Raw genomic sequence first — 24205 nt, 5'->3', positions numbered from 1 at the left:
CGACCCCCCCATGTAAAAAAAAACAATTGCACACCTTCCCCCTCCGATTTAACAACAACAGAAAATACGACCACAAGTAACAACGACCATAACGACCCTGTGTTTATAAACATGGATAATGACTTTGCCACTTCAGCATGCTTTTGTGGCACAGTCGATGCTACTCAGGGCTAGAAGGTTTGCCAACCACCACGAACGACCTAACTCTCCCTGCCTGTTTCATTAGACCTACACTACGAAAAGAGCCAGCTGCAGACAATGATCAGCTAGGTGGAAATCAGATTTTCAACATTTTGATGCTATATTAATATTGAAGAGGTAGGTTCTAGGTGCCCAAGGAATAGCCGCTCTGAACGGAGAGGAAGCAGAGTGTGCGTTAAGCCTTCCTGAATAACTGGGCCTGCTAGGAGCATATGTGGCCACATTATTATAGGATGACTTGGGAGAATGATGATTCACAACACACAGTGCATCTCAGTATCAGAACGTAAAATATAGAAAATACAAAATACAGACTGGGCTAATACTGTGTATTCTAACTTATAAACTGTCAAAATTAATGGAATTAAATATTCAAATCACAGGGCCTTTGCGCAATTATTTAAATTACATTTTCACTTCAGTTTACAGCCTAGAGTAGAATTTTATACTCACTTGAAAACAATAATGCAATTATTCATTGCAGTATGGTGTTGTAGGCTAGTCTAGGTGGGATAATTGTGTGGTCCCTAAACAAGATCAAGAGGGTAGCTTTTTGAGCTGTGTCTCATCTCTTCACTGTTCTTCAATGCACAATGACTCACCTGGCCTCTCCGCTTATATTGAAAATTGGTGCAGCTTTGAATGATTTTATGTGGCATGATTGCTAGTTAGCATATGAATAGTGGAGAGAGGGCAGGATAGACTATATTGACCTGTAGCATAGTTAGTGCACGGTAAAGCGTAGTCAATTGCATAAGGGAAGTACCAAAACACCTTCATATAGGGGAGGCGCATGCAAGCAGATGAGGAAATTTGGCTAGTATGGAATAAATTACACGAAACAAAAAAATAAACGCAACATGTAATGTGTTGGTCTCATGTTTCATGAAGAAAAGAAATCCCAGACATTTTGCATTCACAGAAAAAGCTTATTTCTCAAAATATTTGTTTACATTTCTGTTAGTGAGCATGTCTCCTTTGCCAAGATAATCCAGCCACCTAACAGGTGTGGCATATCAAGCTGATAAAACGGTATGATCATTACACAGGTGCACCTTGTGCTGGGGACAATTAAAGGCCACTTTAAAATGTGCAGTTTTGTCACACAACATAATGCCATAGATGCAATTGGCATGCTGACTGCATGAATATCCACCAGAGCAGTTGCCAGAGAATTGAATTTTCATTTCTCCACCATAAGCTGCCTTCCACGTTGTTTTAGAGAATTTGCCAGTACGTCCAACCGTCCTCACAACCATAGATCACGTGCAACCACACCAGACCAGGACCTCCACATCCGGCTTCTTCACCTGGGGGATAGTCTGAGGGGGGTGGGGGGTGCTGAGAGGTATTTCTGTCTGTTATAAAGCCCTTTTGTGGGTAAAAACTCATTCTGATTGGCTGGGCTAGGCTACCCAGTGGGTGGACATGGTTGCCCTCCCACATCCACCCATGGCTCTACCCCTGCCCAGTCATGTGAAATCCATAGATTAGGGCCTAATGAATTTATTTCAATTGACTGATTTCCTTATGTGAACTGTAAATAAGTCAAATCTTTGAAATTGTTGCATGAACACATTTGTATTTTTATTCAGTACATATAGTAAAACCTGCAAAAGGGTGAATGTAAACCATGGAAAAAAACGCACCACCCTCCTTTGTGCCCAATAAAAAAACACACAACGGTCCCCTACTTTGGACCACCCACCCCAGTAAATTTCAAACTGTTGCTAAAGAAGTCGTGAGTCTGACATGACTGTGTTCAAGTGCTATTAAAGTCAGTGTCATTATTCAACCAATACGATTTTAGCTATCTAGATAAGCAAGCTAACATTGCTAATAATAAAGTTAACTTGCTTGCTTAACATTGACAATATGGTGAAACTAGCTACATTATCCGCATTGATAAGTTTATAATTCTAAAACACGGATTTGTTGTAATCTTTTAGTTGAAAAGGTGAAAGGCCAGCGGTGAAACGCCACTACCTCGGCAACTCAGGTAAGATCATTTTCTCTGAGTTTCCCACATGTAATTCTGACTTGGAGCGTTGAAATTTCCCAGTCGGCACGCCGAACTTCCAGTAACTCCGTGTGATGCCCTGTTAATACTATCATCTACATTTCTACAGTTGATGAATTGTGTCAAGCTGCTTGTGTTTGTGTGTGTTTAGAACAGGGGTGTATTCAGTTCACGTGAACGTTTGCTAAGTTGCGGAACGGTTTGTACTGAACGACACGTTTTCCCAAAACGTTCTTGTACGTTGTACGTTCTTGAATACACTTTGAGATACGTTTCCTACGTTCGGTGGGTGTGCTGAGGTGTGGCTTGAAGCAATAAGTGACGTATTTAAATGGCAGCATTGCATTCTGAACTCACAACCCAACCCCTCCCTGTTTATCAACTGATCGTTCACTACAGCACTGTTTCCGTTCAATTTTATTCTATTACATTTTTATGTACTGATCGCAGCCCAGGCATTGGAACAGCGTAGGTGCAAATTGGCCACACCCCTCATTAAGTACAGGTGCTTACTCAAGCCATCGTTAAACTCTAGTGTTTGTTGGTCAGGGGGATAATTAGGGGATTAGTTTGCACGTGTTACTCCAGGTTTTATACGGTTATCCTCTTATACACCTTTTATCGCCTGCCTGTTGTGGAGGCTGACCCAGATGGAGGCCTCAACTCGTGACAATTCAAACCTTGAAATGGCTTTAAGCTGCTGAACACCACACAGTATCCAAAGTAGAAAATGTCTCACTTTTCTCATAGTTCAATTGAATGTTGTATCAGTTTCATATCAACCATCGTCTGTATTGATGCATACTTCAGAATTACTGTATCTTAAAACAAAGAAAAATAATTAGCAATTTTTTAGCCACTTGCCTTTTTTACCGTCAGGCATTTTGCATTCTCATGACTACACTATGTGTACAAAACATTAAGAACACATGCTCTTTCCATGACATAGACTGACCAGGTGAATCCAGGTGAAAGTTATGATCCCTTATTGATGTCACTTGTTAAATCCACTTCAATCAGTGTAGAGGAAGGGGAGGAGACAGATTAAATAAGGATTTTTAAGCCTTGAAACATGGATTGTGCATAGCCCCAGGAAGATGTTTGGATGTGGGGTTGCTGCGATGTTTTAGTTGGCGGGGAGGTTGTTAATAATTGTTTGTCGACATGTTGGCAGGAAAAATGTTTTTGCCCTCACTAAATACGGCTGTATCGGTCTGCTAATACAGTACTAGTAAAGGCCCAGGGGTGGGATCGGATGTGTGTGTTTGACATCCAATCCCACTTAGTGGAATTTTTGTATTATTATTGTTTTTTGGGGGGGCCCTCAACACGCCTACTTCCCGCAGATATGGGATTGTCCATTCAGAGGGTGAAAGGGGAAGAAAAAAGGGGAAGAAAAAATATTTAAGTGCTGTCACGTCCTGACCAGTAAAAGAGGTTGTTTGTTATTGTAGTTTGGTCAGGGCGTGGCAGGGGGTGTTTGTTTTATGTGTTTCGGGGTTTTTGGTTTATGTTCTATGTTAGTATGTTTCTATGTCCATGTCTAGCTTTTCTATTTCTATGTTTGGGTTTTTTGTTTGACCTTCAATTGGAGGCAGCTGTTTCTTGTTGCCTCTGATTGGAGCTCCTATTTAGTAGAGGTTTTTCAGCTTGTGTTTGTGGGTGGTAGTTTTCAGTCTAGTGTTTTGTACCTGATGGAACTGTTAAGCTGTCGTTCGTTTCTTGTTTTGTTTACGTGTTCAATAAAAGTAAAAAATGAGCACTCAACCCGCTGCGCCTTGGTCTACTCCCTTCGACGGCCGTTACAAGTGCCTTCGAATGGGTTATGGCAGTAGGTGTCAGGCGCACCGGTTTGTATCACGAACTGCAACGCTGCTGGGTTTTCACGCTCAACAGTTTCCCATGTATCAAGAATGGTCCACCACCCAAAGGACATCTTGACAACTGTGGGAAGCATTGGAGTCAACATGGGCCAGCATCCCTTTGGAATGCTTTCGACACCTTGAAGAGTCCTTTTTACCATCAGGCCTTTTGCATTCTCATGACTACCTGTACCTTTAAAAAGTTCTGTATTAAACCTTTTACTTAGACTGGATCCTGATCAAGTCTTCTCTTTTACCTTTTCAATGTCAAGTTGCCATTGCAATTTTTTTTAAACTGTTCTATTTATTATCATGGCGAAATCTCCTGTCTTTTCAAGAATAAGGCTTTTAATGTGAGAGGCCCTCGGTTCATTTCCACGCAGTTAAAAAAAAATTGTTGAGTTGGTAGCCTTGAATATGCAATATGAATGAAGGTAGCAGAATGTCATGAAGGGCTTGAATTTATTACTTGATCTCAGTTATATAATTGAGCAATTATGTAGTTTAGTTTCAGAGACCGTGCTGATCATTCAACATTTTTGGGTTGTCAAGAGTGATGTTGAGTGCACTGCACATTGCTGACTGTGTGAGCTGGTAGGGGGCATAGATGCTGTAGAAATGTGACTTTAGACTTAAGATCCTTACAGAAGAGAGTGGTCCTTTTGGAGGGTACTGTGATAGCTGATGAGTTGCTACTGGTGACAAAGATGAACTGGCTGGTTGCATCACAGTGACCTCTAATTCACCTCTATACATGGCATAATTTAATCTAATGAGTTAAGCTCTCCTTATGTAATATTCGTAAGAGCTGGAGGATGGGAGGAAGGCTGAAGATTCATACATAGCAGTAAACATAAGCAGAAACTTGAACACAGATAATATTATTTTTTGACTGAAAGACAATTGTGTCAACCAGAACTGTATCATGCTGGTTCTGATAAAAAATAAAATCACATTGTCCATTTCAGCACGGTTCCTGAAAGTATGATGGACGAATAACTCGGCTAGTGCAGACACAGGACACCTTAGCTTGACTTGACTCGGTTCTGAATCAACACATGTAGTTGAGACTCAGTGGTACCATTTTTATTCAGTAGAAAATGTAGCCCTTTAATCCAGCTGTCACGACAACTTGTCTCAGAACTCATGACTCAAAGCACCCTGAGAGATTGGCCAAAAAAGCCCATACACAAACTATAACAAGTTCTCAACCCATACAGAGTGAATTACTCTCACTACAGTTGCTGCAAAACATTTAGTCTTCTACCTGAATACTTAAAATTCAAGAGGATAGCTCCATGGTAACTGCCTCATTAACCCCCTAGTCTATTGACGCACTGGTGCGCCAATCTAAGTAATATAATTTTAAAAATCCCCATCAAAATCTGTCAGTATAAGCTAGAGATATCTGTTTTTGCAGGGGCTGCGTCTCAGTCCACAGCATCCGCCTATGTCACCCTTCCGCATCTGCGGTGGAAGTGGAAGAGCTACAGCGTTGTTTGTCAGACCAGGACACATCCCGAAATATCATCCAAACGGTTTGGCCTACAAACTAATAGGACTCTCATGAACAGAATTTATTTTTATTTTTATTCAACCTTTATTTAACTAGGCTAGTCAGTTAAGAAGAATTCTTATTTACAATGACGGCCTACCCTGGCCAAACCCGGATAATGCTTGGCCAATTGTGCGCCTCCCTATGGGACTCCCAATCACGGCCGGATGTGATACGGCCTGGATGGTGTTCAATGGTGTTCTCGGTTTTGCTCTACAACTCCCACAAGTGTCACTACTAGTCTAAAGGTAACCCATACAAATGAATGGAAGGGGCAGGGAGTGTTTGTTTAGTGTGTTTCGGGGTTTGTTGGGCAATGTTCTATGTTAGTCTATGTCTGTGTCTAGTTATTCTATTTCTATGCTTAGTTTATTGGGTTGACCTTCAATTGGAGGCAGCTGTTTCTCGTTGCCTCTAATTGAAGGTCCTATTTAATAGGGGTGTTTTTTTCTATGGGATTTGTGGGTTGTAGTTTCTCCGTGTAGTCATTTGTCCTTACGGGACTGTTTTTCGTCGTCGTCGTCGTTTTGTTTCTTTAATAAATAACAAGATGAGCATACACATTCCCGCTGCGTTTTGGTCTACTCCATACGACGAACGTGACAATGGGGCTGGAGAAATGTAACCACTCTCAAATTCATAGACAGAGCTATGGATGCAAGGACTCATCATCATGTTATCAAAATGATAGTTTTAACCATGTTTGTTCACATTTACTTTGTTTACAAACATTGGGTTAAACCAAGGTTATATTTAGGGGTTTTAGTTCAACTAAGCTCATAAGGCATTTCTAAGTTATATTCTTGAAGAGTGAATGGGTATATATCATTAATTTATACGTCCAAAAATTGATGTAGCAACTAAGGATTCTAGCTTTTTATTTAACTAGGCAAGCCAGTTAAAAATAAATTCTTATTTTCAATGACGGCCTAGGAACAGTGGGTTAACTCCCTTGTTCAGGGGTAGAACAACAGATTTTTACCCCGTCAGCTCTGGGATTCGATCTTGCAACCATTCAGTTACTAGTCCAACACTCTAACCACTAGGCTACCTGCCGCCCCACTACCTGCTGCTTTAACTCTCATCAGATTCATAAACCTGAACAGGTTGGAAACAGACTCTATGTCTGTTTCCATAAGGAAACGGCAGTAATTTCTCGTCCTTTCCAGACCCTATCAACCATTTCAGCTTAGAGTAAACCCAGTGAACTCACTGGCTTCATCCCAAATGGCACCCTATTCCCTACATAGTGCACTACTTTTGGCCTGAGCTCTGGTCAAAAGTAGTGCACTACATAAGGAATAGGGGGCCATTTGAGATGCAGACACTCCGGTGAACTTGAAAGTCTATACCAGTTCTGGCCTGAATTGCCCCTGATTCATGCTTGTGTCTCATCCAGCAGTGTCACGTCCTGGCCAGTATAAGGGTTAATTGTCATTTTAGTTTGGTCAGGACGTGGCAGAGGGTATTTGTTTTATGTGGTTCAGGGTGGTGTGTTAGTTAGGAGGGCGTTTGATTTATTATTTCCGGGTTTTGAGTTATGGTCTATGTTGATGTATTTCTATGTGTAGTCTGGTTGATCTGTTTCTATGTTGAGTTAATTGGGGTGGACTTCCAATTGAAGGCAGCTGTGTGGTGTTGCCTTTGATTGGAAGTCCTATATTAGTTGGGTGTGTTTGTCTGTGTATTTGTGGGAGATTGTTCCGTGTTCCGTGTTTAGTATGTGTAAACCTAACAGGACTGTCAGTGTATCGTGCGTTCGTTTTTGTTATTTTGTATGTTAGTTTTGGAATTTATTAAAAGTTCAAAATGAACCATCTCAACTCTGCTGCATATTGGTCCTCATTTTCCGATGATGATTTCGCCATATCGTCCACCGACGAAGAAATCCCTGACAGAATCTCCCACCAAACCAGGACCAAGCAGCAGAGGAAGGAGCAGAGGGAATTTGGATTGGATACATGGAAGAAATGGAGCAAAGACCAGGAATGCTACCGAGGAACACGACTGGCGATTAAACCCGAGAGGCAACCCCAATAAAAAAATTGGGGGGGGCATATGGGTAGTTTGGCGGGGCAAGTTTGGAGCCCCAGGCCAAATCCCCGGACTGTTTCTCGGAGGCCAGTTAATGGACAGGTATTATGCTTCGGGGTAATGGGTGTTATGGCGAGGCCAAGTGTTTTTAGGCCAGTACGCGCTATACCAGCGCCCCGCAGTTACCAGGGGGTAGTTGGCATTCAGCCAGAAAGGGCGATGCCAGGTTTAAGCTCGAGACCGCCAGTAAGCCTCCATGGTCCTATATATCCTGTTCCCGCTCCACGCACTAGCCTAGTGTTCACAAGCTGGCATATCCGGTACCAGCACCACGCACCAGGATTATAGTGCGTCAGCCCAGTCCAGTACGTCCTGTTCCCGCTCCACGCACTAGCCCTAAGGTGTGTGTTTCACAGCTGACATATCCAGTACCAGCACCACGCATCAGGCATCTAGTGTGTAAACCCAGCCTCGCCAGTCTAAAGTCGCCAGAGCTGCCCGCCAGTCAACAGTCGCCAGAGCTGCCCGCCAGTCAACAGTCGCCAGAGCTGCCCGCCAGTCAACAGTCGCCAGAGCTGCCCACCAGTCAGGAGCCGCCAGAGCTGCCCGCCAGTCAGGAGCCGCCGGAGTGGCCAGACTGCCCGGAACTGCCGGAGTGGCCAGACTGCCCGGAACTGCCGGAGTGGCCAGACTGCCCGGAACTGCCGGAGTGGCCAGACTGCCCGGAACTGCCGGAGTGGCCAGACTGCCCCGAGCTGCCCGACTGCCCCGAGCTGCCCGACTGCCCCGAGCTGCCAGACTGCCCCGAGCTGCCAGACTGCCCCGAGCTGCCAGACTGCCCCGACTGCCCTGAGCTGCCAGACTGGTCAGACTGCCCCGAGCTGCCAGACTGGCCCGACTGCCCCCGGGTCTGCCAGAGTGGCCCGACGGCCTGGAACGGCCAGAACCGGAGCCACCTCCAGATATAGGTGGGTTTGGGAGGGGGGGTGTAGCACAGTGCCGTCGTTGACGGCAGCCACCCTCCCCCCTCCCTTTGTGGGGGTTTTGTTGTTGTTGTGGGGTTGTTTTTCTTGTTTTTCTTAAGGTGCTTCCGGGGTTAGCACCTTTAAGGGGGGGGGGGGGGGGGGGGGGGTACTGTCACGTCCTGGCCAGTATAAGGGTTAATTGTCATTTTAGTTTGGTCAGGACGTGGCAGAGGGTATTTGTTTTATGTGGTTCAGGGTGGTGTGTTAGTTAGGAGGGCATTTGATTTATTATTTCCGGGTTTTGAGTTATGGTCTATGTTGATGTATTTCTATGTGTAGTCTGGTTGATCTGTTTCTATGTTGAGTTAATTGGGGTGGACTTCCAATTGAAGGCAGCTGTGTGGTGTTGCCTTTGATTGGAAGTCCTATATTAGTTGGGTGTGTTTGTCTGTGTATTTGTGAGAGATTGTTCCGTGTTCCGTGTTTAGTATGTGTAAACCTAACAGGACTGTCAGTGTATCGTGCGTTCGTTTTTGTTATTTTGTATGTTAGTTTTGGAATTTATTAAAAGTTCAAAATGAACCATCTCAACTCTGCTGCATATTGGTCCTCATTTTCCGATGATGATTTCGCCATATCGTCCACCGACGAAGAAATCCCTGACAAGCAGCTGATTGCAATCTAGATTCTGGCATTGCATCGACAGAGCATTTATGACGATCAATATCTTGATAAGTGTCTATTTACTCATGAAAATATGGGTTGAGAAGTGCTGATACAATTACAAAGGAATGAGTAAAAGTGCTTCCGATTGTGATTGTTAACTTAACTGTGTGTGTATCTGTGTCTTCTTCTGTGAGTGTGTCCGTTTTTCTGTTTCTGTGTGTCTGAGAGAGAGCGAGAGAAAGAGTCACTCACCTCATCCAGGCAGCGTTCATACTGCTTCCTCTGGTTGTCATTCTCCATTGTCAAGGCAGAGTTCTCCACCTGTAATAGCAAACACCTCCAGATACACTGAACATGTAAACCAAAAAACACTTTCTTGTGTCCATATGAATATAGAGGAAAAGTGAATAGTTTGTTTGATGCTCAGGTGTTGCTGAAAATCACAGGAACGTTTTATAAGGTATAAGCATCTCACAATGATTTTAAAAAACTGTTTTATTGACCTCTCATATATACTATGTTTTTTAATTAGGATGCCATCACTGTTTTTATGTATTATGAATGTGTGTGCATGCCTGCCTGATTGGGTGTGTATGTGTGTGTGTGTTTGTGTGTGTATTTGTGCATCACATTTTTACCCTACCCACAGCTCTTTATGCGTTCATTAGCACTAACACTATGTAAATAAGAGTGGGTTAACATTTGAGTAATCTAAACTTAGATGAATTAACTTTAAAACAGACAAATAATTACATTGATTGACATGCGGAAAGCAGAGTATCAACCCAGATATCCATCTCACTTCTTTGCCTCCTCAGCAAGCAAATGAGAAACAAATAACTTTTTGGTTGAGGTGGTGAAGAGAATCAAATGAGAGGCTTCTCTAGACAGTGAGCACAGTGGGCTGGATCTGTGTTCATTTGTTTATTGACTTACTTCAGTTTGCAGCAAATTGTTCATGGCGGATTACAGGGAAGCCCCCAAGTGTTTTCACTGACATTGGTACCATTGGAAAGAAAACACTTTAAAGTTTGTAGAAATGTTAAAATAATGTAGGAGACTATAACACAATAGATATGGTAGGAGAAAATTCAAAGAAAAACCAACCGGAATTTATTTTTTTATGAGCGACCATGCTCTTACAATGGAAAGTATAGGGGCATTCTGAATTCTAGCTCCCAGGATGCAATTCCTATGACTTCCACAGGGTGACAGCAGTCAATGTTCAAGGTTTCAGGCTTGTAACTTCCAAAACGAATAACAAATATCAGTTTTAGTACAGGGACACAGTCTTGGAAATTCGTGTTTGGGAGCGCGATGAAGACACCTGCTAAAATCGGTTTCCTATTGAACATACTTCTTTCCATAAGAAATATTATAGTTTGGTTACATTTTAGGGTATCTGAGGAGTAAATAAAAATGTATTTTGACTTGTTGAAACAAAGTTTAGCGGTAGATTTTTGGATTCCTTTCTCTGCAGTTTGAACTAGTGGATTACTCAAATCGATGGGGCCAACTAAACAAACTTTTTGGGATATAAAGAAGGATTTTATCTAACAAAACAACACTACATGTTATAGCTGGGACCCTTTGGATGACAAATCAGAGGAAGATTTTCAAAAAGTAAGTGAATATTTAATCGCTACTTGTGAATTTATGAAACCTGTGACGGTGGAAATATATTTTGATGTTAGGCGCCGTCCTCAAACAATCGCATGGCATGCATTTGCTGTAATGGCTACTGTAAATCGGACAGTGCAGTTAGATTAACAAGAATTTAAGCTTTCAACCGATATAAGACCCTTGTATGTACCTAAATGTTTAATATCCATAATTTTTATGATTATTTATATGAATTGCATGCCATCCAGTTTCGCCGGAAGTTGTCCCGGACACCTAGCCCAAACAGGTTAAGCTTGCTGACGACATGGCAGTGGTAGGCCTGATCACCGACGACGATGAGGCAGCCTACAGGGAGGAGGTCAGTGATCTGGCAGTGGGGTGCTAGGACAACAACCTCTCACTTAACGTCAGAAAATCAAAGGAGCTGATTGTGAAATGGAGGGCAGAGCATACCCCCATCCACATCAATGGGGGTGTAGTGGAGCAGGTTGAGAGCTTCAAGTGTCCACATCACTAAGAAATGAATGGTCCACACACACCAACACAGTCATGAAGAAAGCACAACAATGCCTCTTCCTCATCAGGAGGCTGAAAAGAGTTAGCATGGACCTTCAGATCAAAAAATAAATAAAACAAAGTTATACAGCTGCACCCTTGAGAGCATCTTTTCTGGCTGCATCACCTCTTGGTGTGGCAACTGCTTGGCATCCAACCGCAAGGCGCTATAGAGGGGAGTGCGTATGGCCCAGTACATCACTGGGGCCGAGCTCCCTGCCATCCAGGACCTATATACCAGGTGGTGTCAGAGGAAGGCACAACAAATTGTCAAAGATTTCAGCCACCCAAGTCACAGACTGTTCTCTCTGCTACCGCACGGAAAGCTACCTCGATTGCCTCGTACCTCTGCACACTGCACATAGATTTGGTACTGGTGCCCCATATATAACCAAGTCATCGTTACTCATTGTGATTTTATTCCTGGTGTTATTACTTTTCTATTATTTCTCTATTTTTCTCTTTGCATTGTTGTGAAGGACTCTGTAAGTAAGGATTTCACTGTTAGCCTACACCTGTTGTTTACGAAGCATGTGACAAATCAAATTTGATTAGATTTTTTTTATGTTTCACAGCTGGAAAACTAGGGAAGTAGTTTGAAAAAAATGTATAATGTCAATGAGTGTCAGACTAAACGTTTATTTACAAATATAATTTAAAGGGAAAGCAGAAACCAAAATATATAAGTCAAAACATAAAATATGCAATAGCGTCTGCAGAGGCAGACAAGGTATTCAATGTAATTTAAGAAGCCAGTTTATGGAAGTAATGGTCATGCTTGCATGCTAAATGAAATGTGGACGTCTTCCTCTTGATTCAAAATACATTTCATTGTAATACAATTAAAACTATGAAGGCTACTGCTGAGTTAGATGACAATGTTTTCATTAATCCAGTCTAATTAATGGGGATGGATATAATAGTCCATTACTCCTGCTGATCCATTGATCATCTGGATGGGGTATAGGTGTGAATGTGATAGCCCTAAATCACATTCACATTCACATGAAGTGGGGCACAGTTACTAAATCCTCCCTGTACGAACTGGCAAAGCAAAGGTAGATAAAAAAATAAATAAACTTGAAGTTGTACTATTTCTCCTCATCGTATGTGTTTTATGCAGTGCATGAATCCCTAACTTTTCCTATTTCATGAAAAATAGGGTAAAAATTGATTTAATTTAGTCACATGTACAGTACCAGTCAAACGTTTGAACACACCTACTAATTCAAGGGTTTTTCTTTTTTTGTGACTATTGTCTACTTTGTACAATAATAGTGTAGACATCAAAACTTTGAAATAACACTTATGGAATCATGTAGTAACCAAAAGTGTTAAACAAATCAAAATATACTTTACATTTGAGATTCTTCAAAGTAGTAACCCTTTGTCTTGATGACAGCTTTGCACACTCTTGACTTAGTGCACACAAAATGTACTTTTTTCGCATTTACCAAATACAAATCGAAAGTTCTTTTCACTAAAACTGCTGAGTTAAATAACAAATTAGCCTACTCTGGTCTTGGCACGTGTGCTCTAGCCAACAGCTCGCAGATACAGTAAGATTATTATGGGTAAAAGCAATAATATTTTATTTGTGAAATGGCAGTCAAGCATCGATCATCATGTCACCAGAATAACACCCTCTATTTTACTGGAAAGAAGCATCAAAATAACCCTGCACATTCAACACTCTGTGAAGTTCATTGTAATTTATTTAATCTGTAGCCTAATAAACTGCATGGCTTCCCAAATTGCAGTGGGAGGACCACACCACATATCATCATGTGACTTAAAGTTTTACTTCGACATGATGGTAATTATATAATTACCGCCGTTTTGATCATAATTAATTTTACCGACACACAAAGATCCCATCATGTCGAACTAACAAATTATCTGTCTGCATTGATAAATTGTACCAAAACTTCCTGTTTCCGTCACAGCTGGGGTTTTTTTCACAGCGTTTTTTTATACGCTATGACTTAAAAACTGTGGATGGAAACATGGTTACTAACAGTCACTCAATTTGCCCATGTCAGCTAACATGTTTTAGATTGCTACTGTAGGTAAGTTAGCCTAGCCAGCTATCTAAACCTTGTAGTAAACATCACCAAATTACCGACCGAGCACACAGGGCATGTGCTCAGGGGTCCTGAAATCCAGGGGACCCTATTGATTTTGTTAGTCACTCTCACTCAGATATAATTTGAACATGGCATAAATCAGGGAAAAAATGTGTACACTTGCAGGAAATATGCTTTAAAATTGCTAAAGTTGATCTTGACCAAATGGCAAAATTGCAATATTACCTTTGAAACTGCAAACATTTCTCTCCACCCAAAAGCAAAATGAGTAGAATTGCATGAAATTCGTCTTAAAACTGCAACATTTTCTTTGCTCCGTGGCAAAATGTGAAGAATTACAGGAAATTAAGTTTAATAACGCTGCAAAAAAAATTATCCACTGCCAAGAGTGGGGGTACTAAAATGCCCACAAAGTTACCAAGTCTCGCTTAGGGCCCCCAAAATATAACTGATCTGGGATCTGCAGACAGTTTGTAACAAATATTAGCTTTCTGTAGAGCAGGTGTGAATGAGGAATGTATTCAAAGGAACAGTGGCTTCAAATGTTAACTACCAGTTCGTTACTGAATTATCACATACTGGATATGACTAAGTACTTTCAAGTCAGACCCATTCCTCTCTGCATGAATATACTCAGGCCTTTTCACATAGAAAATACTGAAATGGACACAAAGAATGAATAAAGTAGAATATAATATAATGAATAGAATCACTGTCATCTTTTCATCAAGCTTCTTTCTGCATTAACCTGGGACTATGTATTCAATGAGCTCTTAGCTCATAATGGAATCAGCCAGACTAAAGTACGATTGACGGTCTAAGGAATGATACCTGGCAGCTTCAACAGACAGAATGAATGTGTATAGTTATCAAAGTGTTTCTGACAGGCCAGATACTATCCCCTTCAGTACGGTGCCCACTGCACTATGGTATCCTCATATAACCTTTGGAGAACTTAAAATGTTCTCTTTATGGGCCATATTCAGACTAAAGATACACACATGTCCAGTAAAGGGGCAGGCTTTTGCTCCACACAAGCAGTGCTCCACACAAACCTGGTTCAACTAATCAAAGCTTGACCAATCGGCTTTAATTAGTAGAATCAAGTGCATTTCTACTTGGTTGGAGAGAAAGCCTCCAAGATTGTCTGTCTCTGACCTACTTACAGTACAAGTAACACCATTGAACCGGCACTTTATCTTCTCTTAATTTGTGCTTATATCATGATCCTAATGATATAATAAAATGAGCCAATGTGAGTGGACTTCAAATTCCTGACCAACTTCGAATATAACCAAGTATGACATTACAGTAAAAAATGTATATTGGTAATTAACACTATGAAGTATCCATAAGAGAGGATGGAGAGAGGTAGTAAGGGGAAAATAGACCCTCCTGTGCCTGAGCTTACCTCAAGGGCCCACAGACGCTCTAGCATGGGCTTGGGCTTGGTCTCGTCGTAGTCCTCATCGTGTCCACTACTGATGGCTTCTGGAGAGTCGGGCCTCCTTTCTTTCGAGGAGGGCAGTGGGCCCTCCAGACTGTCCTGCTGTTTCCACATCTCCTCCAGGAGTTTGTCCTAAACCATAGAGAGAGGGGTTGCAGGGACCCACAAAGTTGCTGAAATTATTTTTGTCATGCATTGCCTATTGGAACTAAGGGGCTATTTGCTTCGTCTATTTTCTCCAACATACAAGATACTGTACATGTACACAAAGTATTAATAGGAAGATATAGAATTTGGCCTAAAGTATGGATTTTATTTAATCATATACAGAAGGTGAACTGCTGTTCTGTATCTGCAGTTTGCTGTATATGGATGTAGCTACAAGAACTGTGAAGGCACGTAAATTAAGACTTCCAATTCATGGTATTTTGACTCCTTCCAAGAAAAGCAATCACAGAATTTGTTTGATGTTATATTGATATATATATATATATATATATATATATTATATATATATATATATATATATATATTGACGTTAGCATCGAACTGCCCCCGCGATATGCAACTTTTTAGGGAAGTTAGAAACCAATACACACAGGCAGTTAGAAACGCCAAGGCTAGCTTTTTCAAACAGAAATTCGCTTCGTGCAACTCCAACTCTAAAAAGTTCTGGGACATTGTAAAGTCCATGGAGAATAAGAACACCTCCTCCCAACTGCCCACTGCACTGAGGATAGGAAACTCTGTCACCACCGATAAGCCCACTATAATTGAGAATTTCAACAAGCATTTTTCTACGGCTGGCCATGCTTTCCACCTAACTACCCCTACTGCATTCAACAGCACTGCACCCCCCACAGCTACTCGCCCAAGCCTCCCCCATTTCTCCTTCTCCCAAATCCATTCAGCTGATGTTCTGAAAGAGCTGCAAAATCTGGACCCCTACAAATCAGCTGGGCTTGACAATCTGGACCCTTTCTTTCTAAAATTATCTGCCGAAATTATTGCAACCCCTATTACTAGCCTGTTCAACCTCTCTTTCGTGTCGTCTGAGATTCCCATAGATTGGAAAGCAGCTGCTGTCATCCCCCTCTTCAAAGGAGGTGACACTCTTGACCCAAATTGCTACAGACCTATATCCATCCTACCCTGCCTTTCTAAGGTCTTCGAAAGCCAAGTTAACAAACAGATTACCGACCATTTCGAATCCCACCGCACCCTCTCCGCTATGCAATCTGGTTTCAGAGCTGGTCATGGGTGCACCTCAGCCACGCTCAAGGTCCTAAACGACATCGTAACCGCCATCGATAAGAAACAATACTGTGCTGCCGTATTCATTGACCTGGCCAAAGCTTTTGACTCTGTTAATCACCACATCCTCATCGGCAGACTCAGTAGCCTTGGTTTCTCAAACGATTGCGTCGCCTGGTTCACCAACTACTTCTCTGACAGAGTTCAGTGTGTCAAATCGGAGGGCCTACTGTCTGGACCTCTGGCAGTCTCTATGGGGGTACCACAGGGTTCAATTCTTGGGCCAACTCTTTTCTCTGTATACATAAATGATGTCGCTCTTGCTGCTGGTGAATCTCTGATCCACCTCTACGCAGACGACACCATTCTGTACACTTCTGGCCCTTCTTTGGACACTGTGTTAACAACCCTCCAGACGAGCTTCAATGCCATTCAACTCTCCTTCCGTGGTCTCCAACTGCTCCTAAACACAAGTAAAACTAAATGCATGCTCTTCAACCGATCGCTGCCTGCACCTGCCCGCCTGTCCAGCATCACTTCTCTGGACGGTTTTAACTTAGAATTTGTAGACAACTACAAATACCTAGGTGTCTGGTTAGACTGTAAACTCTCCTTCCAGACTCACATCAATCATCTCCAATCCAAAGTGAAATCTCGAATTGGCTTCCTATTTCGCAACAAAGCATCCTTCACTCATGCTGCCAAACATACCCTCGTAAAACTGACCATCCTACCAATCCTCGACTTCGGCGATGTCATTTACAAAATAGCTTCCAATACCCTACTCAACAAGCTGGATGCAGTCTATCACAGTGCCATCCGTTTTGTCACCAAAGCCCCATATACTACCCACCACTGCGACCTGTACGCTCTCGTTGGCTGGCCTTCGCTTCATAATCGTCGCCAAACACATTGGCTCCAGGTCATCTACAAGACCCTGCTAGGTAAAGTCCCCCCTTATCTCCGCTCACTGGTCACCATAGCAGCACCCACCTGTAGCACGCGCTCCAGCAGGTATATCTCTCTGGTCACCCCTAAAGCCAACTCCTCCTTTGGTCGTCTCTCCTTCCAGTTCTCTGCTGCCAATGACTGGAACGAACTACAAAAATCTCTGAAACTGGAAACACTTATCTCCCTCACTAGCTTTAAGCACCAGCTGTCAGAGCAGCTCACAGATCACTGCACCTGTACATAGCCCATCTATAATTTAGCCCAAACTACTACCTCTTCCCCTACTGTATTTATTTATTTTATTTATTTTGCTCCTTTGCACCATATTATTTATATTTTATCTCTGAACTTTCTTCAAACTACAAATCTACCATTCCAGTGTTTTTCTTGCTATACTTTATTTACTTTGCCACCATGGCATTTTTTTGCCTTTACCTCCCTTATCTCACATCATTTGCTCACATTGTATATAATCTTATTTTTTTTATTTTTTTATTTTTTTCTACTGCATCATTGATTGTATGTTGTTTTACTCCATGTGTAACTCTGTGTTTTTGTATGTTGTCGAACTGCTTTGCTTTATCTTGGCCAGGTCGCAATTGTAAATGAGAACTTGTTCTCAACTTGCCTACCTGGTTAAATAAAGGTGAAATAAATAAAATAAATAAAAAATATTTGATATTTTGTAGCTGCCTCTTTACAATTATAGTTGGTTTTATAGCCACCACTAACACAGTAGGCTACTTCTTATTTTGCTGGCTGCACATATCACCATTTTGCCACCATAACTCATATGGCTTGTCCTTGGTTGACCCCCCAATGTTTATTGATTGACCCATAAACAACATGGCATTAATTATCTGTAACATTATGACATGCAGAACGAAGTCTCCTTCCTTCCATTAAGTATTGTGAACTAAATTTAAAAGCTCTAATGATTAAAAATGCATTTTAATTATGCGGCTTATTGGCATTTGTACTACGCTGTGTTCGTTTTTATGTCAAACACTTTTAACCCCGCTACTTCCAACAATCAATTCCATACCACAAGTTTTCGAGATATGGAGTAATCGAAAAGGCGTGTGAGGGCGTTGTGTACTGTCGAGTCTACAAAACATCATGGCCGCAAATCGATTTAGTGTTCATCGCATTGCAACTTTCTCAAAACCAAGCAACCATCCAGTAGACAATTAGTAAGGTCTCCAGTGACACATACTTCCCTCATAATTACTTATACATGCAGTGTAGTCCAGTGTTACATAAGTGTGTCTTAAAATCCAGCCACTTTCCCATTAATTCTGATTAACAATATGTACAGTTACTTAAAACCTGAATTGTGGCAAAAGACCCCACAATGGGTTACAGGAAAAACAAAATAATATCTTGCAGAGAGGTCATGGTAAAATGTTTCTTGCATGACAATACAATAGGACCCCATCAATGTATTGTATTGTAACGACCTTGGAATTTTGAATGAGTTGGTAGCATTAGCGTACTTGCATTGGAGCCAGGTGACTAAGGTTCGAATACCCCCAGTGGTCGTACCTGCTCTTGGCGGTCGTTGCATTGGTGTCAGAATGTGTGACTGACCTAAGCTGCTACAGGATATGACATTCATCAGGAGATTTGATAGAATCTAGCCTAAGGGTGACCACTCTTCCCACTGTCTCTTCCAAATACCCTATCCACATGCTACTGTATGTACAGTAAGATATTACAGGGGATTGCCGATGACAGTGAACTGAAAGTTAATCTTTTTTTTTTGTGATATGATAATTTCTCGAAAGAAATCTCTGATTGTTCACAGCCTCTTATCCAACACTGTTTATTACAGGACCTGTAAGGTGATTTATCACGTTTTGCATACTTGCATAAAATACATGTTTTATTTATTTAGTTAACAACATAAACAGAAAGCAAATAAACCAATATGGTCAGTGCTGTACCTTGTAGGCCTTCATGAGGTCTAACGGATCCATGCTGGGGCCCTCCAGTGTGTCCTGGTTCTGTAGCAGTGTCCTCACAATCTCCTCCATGCTGCAGGCACACAGAGCAAGGGCACCAATCAGAACATAGACTGTGGAATAAACAAGCTTGAAGGAAAATGTCTTCTTTTTTTATATATATATATATATATATACATGTTTTGCAACAGAAAACTAAAATGAGCCTTTCTTACTGGATAAGTCCAGGTAGTCCCTTCCTGTGTCAGACAGTTTTCTTCCGCTTGATGCCTAATGAACACGATCCAGGTCTAAGCAACAGTATGGGCACAATAGGCTGGTTCATACAGTATATGGGAGGAGAAATACATACATGTAACAGCACATGTCATGAAGGTGATATTGAATGTGTTTCAGATCGACACCCAGGACAGTGTCAACAAACAGAACAAAGTAGCACTTAATTCTAAGGGATACATAAGATAAGGCATGACTATTTTACACCTGACATAACTATTATTTAAGCATCATGAATGCGTTATATGTAACCACATTGCCAAAACCTCCTAACTAACAACAAGTAGCCTACAAAGACACCTCAGTCGTCAATGAATAAGATCATAGCCCCAAAATATTGTATCATACTTTAGATTTCTCTGTTGGTGAAGACTTTGCCCGTCAGTTAGTAACCTTTGCAAACAACCATCATGCTAGCTGACATTTGAGCTCTTAGTCCTCATTAAACTGGCAGATCCTTGTTTACGGATTTGTAATTGCTTTCCCTTAGAGCGCTGGATGCTTGAGAGACACTGACCACGTTTCTCATAATGCTGTGCTCAGTGACATTTTTCCTGGTTATTTCCATAGCAACTTTTCTCCGCTTGATGCATGTGGCATGGATATTAGTCCAACCCAGTTAACTGTGACCAGGACTTTGACAGTCTTGCCAGGCAACTCTTTGAGGGAAGGTCTTGCAGGTCACTGGCACTGACCTGCAAACTACCCAGCAAATGAACAGGAGAGGAAGTGAAGCACCCACTTATACTTGACTAGCAGGAAATTGCAAAAAAAAAGCCAAGTAAAAACAAAGGAAAGGTGCCTCCCGAGTGGCAAAGCGGTCTAAGGTACTACAGTGCTTGAGGCGTCACTACAGATCCGGGTTCGATCCCAGGCTGTATCGTAGCCGGCCGTGACTGGGAGACCCATGAGGCGACCCACAACTGGCCCAGTGTCATCCGGGTTAGGGGAGGGTTTGACTGGCCGGGATGTCCTTGTCCCATCACGTTCTAGTGACTCCTGTGGCGGTCCGGGCGCGTGCACACTGATACGGTCGCCTGTTGTACGATGTTTCCTTCGACACATTGGTGCGGCTAGGTTAAGCGAGCAGTGTGTCAAGAAGCAGTGCGGCTTGGCAGGGTCGTGTTTCGGAGGACGCATGTGTCACAACGTCCACAGAAGGTGGCTCCTCTCCCCGGTCGGGCGGTGCTCGGCGGTCGTCGTCGCCGGCCTACTAGCTGCCACCGATCTATGTTTCTGTGTCTTTTGGTTATGTCTGTCAAGGTCAGCACCTGTTCTGTGTTAGTTAATTAGTGGGGTATTTAGTTTGTCTGTTTGTTTGGGGATTTGTGCGGGATTATTTTATGTCCTTCCTTTTGGGCAAGAAGGGGAATTGTTTGTCCTCTCTACGCTGCGTATTTTTTGGTATTAGGGTTGCCGGGCTGCGTCCCGTTCCACTGTATTTAGGAGCTGTTCTCCTATTTTGTTTGTGTGTGCGCCCTGCCTTGTTGCGGCATTTTTTGACTATTTATTAAACGTGTGTTTCACGGACCTCAGTCTCCTGCGCCTGACTTCACCCCTCCTGCTATTCAAGTGATACGTGACAGCATGGCTCTCGACCTTCGCCTCTCCGGAGTCCGTATGGAGTTGCAGCAATGGGACAAGACTGTAACTACCATTTGGACATCACGAAATTGGGGAGAAAAAGGGGTAAAAAGTACAAAATAAAAAATAACAACAAATTTAAAGGAAAGTAACCAAATGGAATAAAGAAACAATTCACAGCGTTTTGGTTTTATAGTACTTAACTCTAATAAATACATTCAATTCAATGTATTTATTAGACTAATTACTAGAAATGACGGGCTCACTGTGTGACATAGCTTGCAGTTACTTAAGTACAGAAGTTGCTAAACAGTATCAAAGGTTTACATAATAATGTGTGAGTACTTTACTAAAATAATTTGCACCCTCGTTGATTTGTCTAAGTGACGTTTAGCCATAACCTCTTCTCAACCCTGCTGAGCGAGCCCCTCTTCTTAAAGCTTGTATAACAATCACACTATCCTCTCCATCCTTTTCCATGCTCTCCATTCACTGGTCACGCTGAACTTGACTCCTGGGCTAACCTATGGCAGCCTGGTGCTTTATGTCACGTTACTGTTTCATTCGCAGATATCACTTTCTCAGCGAGACTGGTATGCATGACATAATAGTCTCACTACAGCTCAGCTTTGTCTCATTCAGAATATCTTATCCCCATTTCCGTGCTCTTCCATGTATCACAGCTTTGTCTCATTCTCAGTCTCTTTATTCAATCACATACAGTACAATACCATTCTCTGAACATCACAGCAATGTCTCATTCATTATATCGCTGTCTCATTACGTCTCAGCTCTGTCCTACTTCATACATTGCAATTCATATAAAATGACATGCTCTTAAACTAAGCTATTGTTTATCTTCACCCTCAATAAAACCTTTTAAACTCCTCTTATGACACAGTCAACCACTCACCCCATGCTGTTTTTCCATCCAATTTCTGGGACGTTGTTGTTCCCTCTAAATAACGCTATAAACATGGTGCACATATTCCTCAGGTCCATACTGTATTCATACTGGGATTCAGTTAGCGGTCCGTGTGTATGAGTGGGCATTTGGTAAAAGTGGGTCTCCGGCCTCTTTATGTAGGCCAGTGAGGAATAATGTGAGCCTGAGTGCTCCCGGAATTGGAAAATGACATGTTCCACCCTCTGTTCGACTATTCACTAAAAAGGAGGCCCCTGTTTCTGTGACAACCCTATCCCATGACTCTGGGTCTGGCAGGAATAAATGTTGGGAGTGAAGCCCTCTTCCATCTGTCCAAAAATGGAATTCCTCAAGTGCAAGGTCAATGCAGCGTTTTAAGGCCTTTACTCGTAATCAGTTAATCAGTAATAGCCTTTAGCTCAATGTTGCACTATGGATGGAGTTTGAAGAACTCCTCTAAATATAATATTATTTTCCTCATACAGGACTTACAATTTTACAAAATATCAGAACTGAGACATTAGTCCCTGTTCTACTGTGTCATGTGCTCACTGCTTCTATCAAGCATGCACGACAAACTATAGAAACGTTGTTAAGATACGACCAAGATACGACCAAAACAATAGTTGTTTTGTTTTCATGGATTACTAAAACAAGGCTATATTATATGTCGTCTTTCCAGTCAGACAGACAGTTTAGACTGGCACAATGTTCAGACAGACAACCTATTCAGACAGACAGACAGAGTGCAAAGGGACGGACAGACGGACAGACAGACAATGTAAATATGTAAACGCACAAACACATTCACATAAACATATAGCTGGCCTATTGTCACACAGATAGAAAAGGAGGCAGGTTGTACCATACCTGGCTTGTATTGTCCTAGTAAAGCACCCTATTTTAATTGATTTTTTTTTTTTACTGCATTACTGTTGGACCACTAACCGTGACAGCATCAAAACATTAGAGCCACAAATCAACTTAGAGACAGAAAAACAATCAGGTGCTTGTCCCTTCATGGATTGGGATGATGCAGGTCCACCTTGTGCCGACCTCTTATCACCTTTTCTTGGACCAAGATCCAAAAACACATCCTTGTGACTTAGTGCTTCAGTGTGTTTCAGTGTTGGCCTTTTGGTGAACTCTGTCTGCCCTTGTCCTCATCAGTCTATAGTGAAGTCACATGATAACGCGTCCATGGGCAGTAGCTCATGAGGGAATTCCACCGTGAAAAAGCATGGATAAGAGTAAATCATAAGAATACAGCTCACTTCTATAAAATGTTTGAGTACCATTGATTCTTTTTCATAGAAAAATGTTGGTCTATTGATGGTTATGGTTAGTATTTGTTGAGCCATTATCTAATGAGTGGTAAGATGAGCTTCTCATTAGATGACAAATTATAAGGTATTGATAGTTATTTAATATTGTGGCAGGTATTTTAAGTGTTGACAGTGTTAGCATTTTGCAAGAGAAATGTGTTGTTTTGGCAAACGCACTTGCAGTTTAGTGGGCTGTGTTTACTGTTTGCAAAAGTGATCCCTGTTACGAGGGTTAAGCAATCGAGAAAAACTGTAATCGCACAAAGAGGCCTGACAGATATACTGCTAGGTATTGTTAAATGCGTATTGGGGATCTGGGACCACTTAAACCTCTTGCATTACAATGATAAAGCATTACATTTCTAATTGTGAAACGTTGCTAATGTTGCAAGCATTTGGTTCATGTGTGTGTGCATGCATGTGTGATTTCTGCACACCTGTGCGTGTGTGTGTGTGTGCGTGCGTGCGTGCGTTCAACCCCACACGTGCACATTTCCGTTGTGTGTGGTTATCTAGATTTTCTCCATTGAAGCCACAGACAAAGGGACAACCACCTTATCACCAAATGGTTTGTTGCTGCTCCATAACATTTTGCCAAAGGCTACAATTCTCAAAACCTCCCCCATCTCCAGCACACAATGTGTGAATGGATGCCCTAGTTTTACAAACAGGCCGTGAAGTGACCCCTTTCACAGTCCACTCCAATGACAGACCCTACCTACTGTAGCCCTGCTAATCCGAGGCAGGCAGGCAGAGACTAACTCAGAGCACAATGCTGGCTTCTGCTCTCCAGAGTTGTCATTACTGAGCAGCCACAGCTTTCTAATGCACTGAGGTGTGTCTGGATACCAGAAGCTCCACAGAAAAACACTTTTAATTCTGGAGTTGGGGCTGAATACTGTCAAGAGGGG

General features: G+C 42.0%; 1 protein-coding gene across 1 annotated transcript in view; it reads right to left on the bottom strand.

The window, feature by feature from the left end:
• Positions 1 to 24205, bottom strand: part of LOC106586108 (nck-associated protein 5) — a 101951-nt gene that overhangs the window by 56835 nt on the left and 20911 nt on the right. The window contains exons 3-5 of the mRNA XM_014172977.3: positions 19167 to 19257; positions 14980 to 15147; positions 9556 to 9624 (exon numbers count right to left, since the gene is read on the bottom strand). Of these exons, the coding sequence (XP_014028452.3) occupies positions 9556 to 9624; positions 14980 to 15147; positions 19167 to 19257 (328 nt within the window). The remainder of the gene's footprint in view (positions 1 to 9555; positions 9625 to 14979; positions 15148 to 19166; positions 19258 to 24205) is intronic.

The sequence above is a fragment of the Salmo salar genome, chromosome 25 (assembly GCF_965601325.2).
Source record: "Salmo salar chromosome 25, fSalSal1, whole genome shotgun sequence".
NCBI lineage: Eukaryota > Metazoa > Chordata > Actinopteri > Salmoniformes > Salmonidae > Salmo > Salmo salar.
Note: the sequence above shows the minus strand (reverse complement) of the source record. Positions and strands in the feature narration are given on the sequence as shown.